This window comes from Vanacampus margaritifer, chromosome 8, assembly GCF_051991255.1.
Source record: "Vanacampus margaritifer isolate UIUO_Vmar chromosome 8, RoL_Vmar_1.0, whole genome shotgun sequence".
NCBI classification, from domain to species: Eukaryota; Metazoa; Chordata; class Actinopteri; order Syngnathiformes; family Syngnathidae; genus Vanacampus; species Vanacampus margaritifer.
Window position 1 is genome coordinate 3,925,127 of NC_135439.1, and position 6,719 is coordinate 3,931,845.

A 6,719-nucleotide genomic window follows, 5' to 3' on the forward strand; every position below is an offset into this window, starting at 1 on the left:
AATGGCAGGGAGAGCCTACTAGAACATCTGAAGTTTATTTGTGGTTAATTCAAATGGCACTTTAAATGGTGGCAGATGTTTGCTAACCTCGATTTAACATGACTTAAAATGGAATTGGTTACATCTTAACAGTGCCAGTTACGAGAGGGTGTGCATACTTACGCATCCACTTTGTCCTAGTATTTTATTTTTACTTGTCCTCTCTTCAACTGCCCTGTACAGGTTATACATCACATTAATAGTGGGGGGAAAATGATTTGGATCTTGGTGTCTTTTTGTCTGTTACAAAAACCTGGCATTTGACCAGGGGTGTGTTGACTTTTCCTACCCACTCTATCAGCCTCACTGTGATTCATCCAATGCTGGGTTCATTGTTTTTAATTTATTGAACCCTGTTTAACCGTGCTGACATGATGATGATGTTGTGTTTTCGCACCTCTAGCAAGGTCTCGTCTCACCTCTTTCATCACATTTAGAAAATAAATAAATAAATAAATAAATAAAAATGAAGAATTGTACTCGTGGGTGAAATTGCACAGTGAAGGAGGAGGCAGCAGGAGTATGACTCTGACCTTCAAGTGTAAATCCCCGTTCAGGCCGTGGAAGGAGATTGGACGTGTGACACTCAAACTTTTTTCGTAATTCTTTTTCTAATCCTATACTCATCTACACAAGATGTGTCTGATTTTGGTTAAATTCAATAAATGTAGCTATTTTTAGGAACCAGGTAGCGACCACTGTTTTTAAACTCATCAGGTCCCAAATAGCCAGGAGAAATAAAAAAAAATGCATGCCATGCATTCGAGTTTGGGTCTTAGGAGGTTAAAGTTAGTACACGAGTACAAAAAAGGTGTCTGTAGCGCCCCCTACGTTTGACCTACATTTTTTCATTTTTCTTTTATTAAAATATATTAACCTATTATTGTATTGTATGGTCTAAACATGGGTGAAAACTGGACAAATCCAGGTCCAGAAAGTAAAAACCCTGCCACAGTTTGGCTTTAGCCCCTGATGCTAGCTAGCTAGCTAGCTTCCTAAAAGGTAAACAAGCACCATGGGAGCTAGCTAGCTAGTTAGCTAGCACCTGGTGCTAAAGCCAAACTGTGGCAGGGTTTTTACTTTCTGGACCTGGATTAGCCACCTATGTCAGACCTCCCTTGAACATCAATATTTGACACATTTCTTGTGCAATTTTCATTAAATGCCTCTACAATTTTTTTAAACAATGCATTCCTTTCATGCCTTTTACAGAAGTCATATTTTAATGAATGTTCATGAAACTTTGCACACACGAAGGCTGGCAAAAACATTTATATTTTATATTATATTTATATATTTATATTATAGGTTCTTGTCCTATGTGGCATTACCCCAACATACAAGTACCCTAATGTGCAAGTACCCCAATGTGGCCACTGGCCAGTGTTGGGAGGGCCCTTTATAGCTGCTGTAGTACTTTAAACTGTATTTGATTTTAATTTTGTAAACTTTTTTGATTTTATTTTAGGTTTTGTTTTTTAACAATCCTAATAACACTGCATCCGTGCTCGTTCAGATCTACATCATGCCCCAGGCGGCCATCTTCCCGCTGGAGGGCCTGGAGGGGGCGGAGGCGGAAGCGGCCCTGCTCAACAACATGCGCGTGTACGGCACCATCCTGCTCACCTCCATGGCCACCGTGGTGTTTGTTGGCGTCAAGTACGTCAACAAGCTGGCTTTGGTCTTCCTGGCCTGCGTCATTCTCTCCATCCTGGCCGTCTACGCCGGCGTCATCAAGACGGCAGTGGAGCCGCCAGACTTTCCGTAAGTCCAAAAAGTTTTTTTTATGATCTGTAAAACATGGGGATAAGCATTTAGAAAAGATTTGGGGTGTCAGGTTTTGAATTTGAATGTATTTCTTTATCTATTATCTCTTACAAAGTAAAATGTGTCCAACTAGCTAAGTTAAGCTACCGGTAATTTTCATTGACAGTCCCTTGAGACAGCCTTAAATGAGAGTCATTAAAATCACAAATCCATTCCCAACAATATACAATAATATAACACAAATACATTTCCTGTACAGTTGATAGTGCTAACTAATCTCTCTCATTCAATGAGAGCAGTTTTGGTCCGAACTCAGTGTCTTGAAGACACTTGATTGGTGATTACAATTTTTAATTAATTAATTAAATTAATTGCATGACTTCAATAGTTAAATCACGATTAATGTCAAATTTTACATGTGTTCTAAATGTACAATAAAATTTTATTATATAATAAAATGAATATATATTATATATAGTTTTCATACTCTTGTTAACATAAAACTGCAAAAATTGTTAAACTAATAGAAATTTGGCTGCATCTTTTAGTAATTGATATCGTAATTTCATAATGATTCATTAAATTAAGTTAAAATTAGAAAGACGTACTGTAAAAAAACGAGTGGGAAATTGATTTGTGTCGAGGTCATTTTTCTGCCACTAGATGGCATAATTGCATTTGCAAGACGCTGGTGACAGCTCAGTGCATTTTTCTTTTCATATTAAAAACCCAATCTTTAACATAAAGTAACTTGTAAAATTCTGCACATTTTGTAAATTGTAAAATACAACTTGTCTCCACAAATATGCATTATAATTACATTTATTACTACTAAACTTTGACGTGGATGTGTCTACTGCTTTGCGACTGGAATTCCGCCAGTACAAGCTTTCCAAGTAAGGGGCGGTCATTAATTGCACGTTCAAAAAATGAGTGGCGTTAAAGGAACTTTAAATTAACGCACTCATTTTGACACCCCTAATAAAGACCAATTTAGAGATTTCCATTGAACAGCAATAAGAGGAGAACGAAGAGTACACGGTTTCTGTTATTTAAAGTTTTTCTTTTTTCTGGCCTTCCTGCAGCGTTTGTTTGCTGGGCAACCGCACGTTGGTGTGGAAGTCGTTTGACGTGTGCGCCAAGACGCTGGAGACGGTCAACGGGACGGTGACCACCCAGCTGTGGAGCATGTTCTGCGACTCGTCCCTGCTCAACGCCACCTGCGACAAATACTTTGCGGCCAACAACGTGACGCAAATCCAAGGCATCCCCGGGGTCGTCAGCGGCATCTGGACAGGTCAGTGCGAGATCACGACACTTTTCAAAGAACAAAAATGGAACGTCGTCATGACGGCGGTTCCCGCTTGCAGAGAACCTGTTTCCGAAGTATTACGAAAAAGGGGACCTGATCGCCCGGGTCAACATGGAGTCTGCGGAGGAGCTGGACGACCCTATGACCAACGCCAACCGCTACGTGCTGGCCGACATCACCAGCTTCTTCACGCTGCTGGTTGGCATCTACTTCCCTTCAGTGACAGGTGAACAACTGACGCTTAAGGTTCGACTTTTGGCTTTCGATGGTGACGTTCACGATCTTCTGTCCAGGAATCATGGCCGGCTCCAACCGCTCCGGTGACTTGCGCGACGCTCAGAAGTCCATCCCGGTGGGAACCATCTGCGCCATCACCACCACCTCCCTTGTCTGTATCCTCTCAGTGCTGCCCTCTGCAGTACACCAAACAGTACTGCATGGGTCCACGTAGATATTCTCACCCATGCACCTGCACTTTGTAATAAAATTAGTGCTGTCAAAATTAATACGTTAACTAATCAATCACAAAAAAATGATCACATTAATCAATAATCATGTATTAACGCAGATTCATCACATTATTAATTTTGACCGCAGATGATCCTTTAGCTGACAACGGATGGTTTAAGGTAGCACAGGTTATGTTTGAGCAATAAACATAATTACATGCATTAAAGTATTTAATAAATGTTTATGCATGACATTCAGAATATTTGTTCATGTCAAAATATTGGGCTCATTTTTTCCCATTTTAAATTATGCAACTGATTAGAAAAAAAGGAGGATGAGAGCATGCAGTGGAACAAAACATGTCGAAGACGTCTTCATAACATTAAATGTTGCAAGAATTAACACTTAACAGGTTCTCGTCAAATTTGGCGGACAAAAAATGTTGATAAAAAAAGCCTTTTTAATTAAGCAATTAATTGTGATTAATCAAAATTCTAAAATGAGATTAAGCTGATTTAAAAAAAAAACAAAAAAAACCACCATCCTCAAATAAAAATGTGCCCAATGTCTAATATAGTTGAAGAAATACAGTCATCAGCGCTGTGTCTTCTTTTTCTTCTTCTGTCAAATAGACACCCCTTTTAAATAAAAGTGTCAACAGTTGAGTAACGTCCCAGCAGAAATGTGACGTAGCTGCTGCAGTCGCACGCAGCGTGCTGATGCGCGCCGTCCATCTTGTCTCTCAGTAATCGGCTGGTAGGGTCTAAGTAAATTTGATTAGGTTTCCTAATCGCATGGTCGGGCCTCTAATGCAAATGTGACTTAATAAAGCTGAAGGATATTAGTTACAACGTCATTAATCACTGAGATTTTATCTCGGACTAAAAAACGATTTCTAAGCTCAGGGTCTTTAAGTGCATTAACCACTGCAAAGTCGTTTTGTTTTATACTCATGCGTCCCCCTCACATCCATCCATGGTTTCAGGTTCTGTTGTAAGTATTTGTAAAATTAAAAGCCTCCTCCCAAATTGACACCTCCCTCAAATAAGTGAATGGCAATGCAATTTTCCTAGGGCCACTATTTGAAGTCATCAGCATCAAACAACCTCTGAACCTTTTACATGATCATTTTGTACAAATAAATGGATGCCTCCCTCCAATAAAACCTGGCAATATTTATCTTTTTTAAAGAAACACCGTCTAGTGCCACCCTTTTTATAGTACATGAGCATTTGTTACAAATAAAGGCCTCTTCTTAAATGGATGCCTCGCTCCAATAAAACATGGCAATATTTATCTTTTTAAAGAAACACCGTCTAGTGCCACCCTTTTTATAGTACATGAGCATTTGTTACAAATAAAGGCCTCTTCTTAAATGGATGCCTCGCTCCAATAAAACATGGCAATATTTATATTTTTAAAGAAACACCGTCTAGTGCCACCCTTTTTTATAGTACATGAGCATTTGTTACAAATAAAGGCCTCTTCTTAAATGGATGCCTCCCTCCAATAAAACCTGGCAATATTTATCTTTTTAAAGAAACACCGTCTAGTGCCACCCTTTTTATAGTACATGAGCATTTGTTACAAATAAAGGCCTCTTCTTAAATGGATGCCTCCATCCAATAAAACCTGGAAATAACTACACTTAATAGCTGCATCTTTTTAAAGAAACATCATCTAGTGCCACCCTTTTTACAGTCATTTGGTACAAACAAGTGCCTCCTCTCAAATGGATGCCTCCCTCCAATTAAAGCCCAACAGGCTGTCTACAATCGAGTCGACAACTGCACTGCAGCGACTGTTTAATGATTTGCAGTCCACAGCATTGTCTCCAACTGCATCCTTTTACGTTTGAATTTTATACAGTAAAAATAAAGACCTCCTCTTAAGTAGACGCCTCCCTTGAATAAAAGCATGACACAGTTGAGAAGAAAATCACCAAATGGTGACTACTAAAAGAAATACCCTTTCCCAGCATTTTGTCATTTTGATGGAGTCAAGACCTCCTCTCAAATTGACGCCTCCCTCAAGTAAAAGCTTGGCTTTAGTTGACACAGACACTATTTGAAGAAATACAGTCATCAACATTGTTCACGTTCCTTAATAAACCTGCTCAGACATGTCCAGCGTTATTCTGTTTGGCGCTTGCATTGAGTCCGTGGTCCTCCAAGACAAGTAAGTCCCTCACCCGCGCGATGATTTCAGGGTGACTCTGTAAACTGACGCTGCCCACCCCGACTTAGGTTCGGGGAAGGCGTGCACGGGAACCTGGTTATTGGCACATTGGCGTGGCCGTCACCGTGGGTCATCGTGATCGGCTCCTTCTTCTCCACCTGCGGCGCCGGACTGCAGAGCCTGACGGGGGCGCCGCGTCTTCTGCAGGCCATCGCCAAGGATGGAATCGTACCCGCGCTACGGGTCAGTCTTCCCGCCGCCACCTCGAAAATACTGGTAGAAAAGTAGACGCGGTTCATTTTTGGTTGATGTTTTGTAGATCTTTGGGCACGGGAAGGCCAACGGGGAGCCCACGTGGTCCTTGCTGCTGACCGCGTTCATCTGCGAGAGCGGCATCCTCATCGCCTCCCTGGACTCCGTGGCCCCCATCTTGTCCATGTGAGTTCTTTAACCTCTTCTGGAGGCGCTAAGTGCATTATGGTGCCTAGGGTATACAGTGAAAGTCATTTTCTAATCATTTTCCCGTAGAAAAATAGAAATGATCAGGTCCAAAAGTTGCAAAAGCTGTAATAACGTTTCTGTTGTGTTTATTCTTTTTTGTTACAGGTTTGAGCCTTACAAAAATGCATGAATGATTAAATTACTCTGTCAATTTCTTTTAGTAGGCCCTTGTCATAGCAAATTTTCAAATGGTTAGTAAATAGAATAAGTAATATTTTTAAAAAGGAATATACAATAAAATAAAAATATAAAATAAGAAAAGAAAAGAAGGATCCACAGGAATTTTTTTACATTATTTTCTTTGAAGTTGTATTTTAATTTAATTGTTAATACAAAGAATAAATAATATAAAAAAAGGAATAAAAAGATAATAATATAAAATAGAAATATAAAATAAGAAAAAATAAAAAATAAGAAAAAAAAGGATCCACAGTTTTTTTTTTTACATTATTCTCTTTGAATTTGTATTTAA

General features: G+C 39.5%; 1 protein-coding gene across 3 annotated transcripts in view; it reads left to right on the top strand.

The window, feature by feature from the left end:
- The window catches only part of slc12a5a (solute carrier family 12 member 5a), a 151,972-nt gene that overhangs the window by 127,318 nt on the left and 17,935 nt on the right, over positions 1-6,719 (top strand). For all 3 annotated transcript variants that reach the window (XM_077572853.1, XM_077572854.1, XM_077572855.1), the window contains 7 exons: positions 1,556-1,803; positions 2,892-3,103; positions 3,177-3,344; positions 3,412-3,510; positions 5,689-5,746; positions 5,815-5,989; positions 6,066-6,184. In XM_077572853.1, coding sequence (XP_077428979.1) covers positions 1,556-1,803; positions 2,892-3,103; positions 3,177-3,344; positions 3,412-3,510; positions 5,689-5,746; positions 5,815-5,989; positions 6,066-6,184 — 1,079 coding nt within the window. The remainder of the gene's footprint in view (positions 1-1,555; positions 1,804-2,891; positions 3,104-3,176; positions 3,345-3,411; positions 3,511-5,688; positions 5,747-5,814; positions 5,990-6,065; positions 6,185-6,719) is intronic.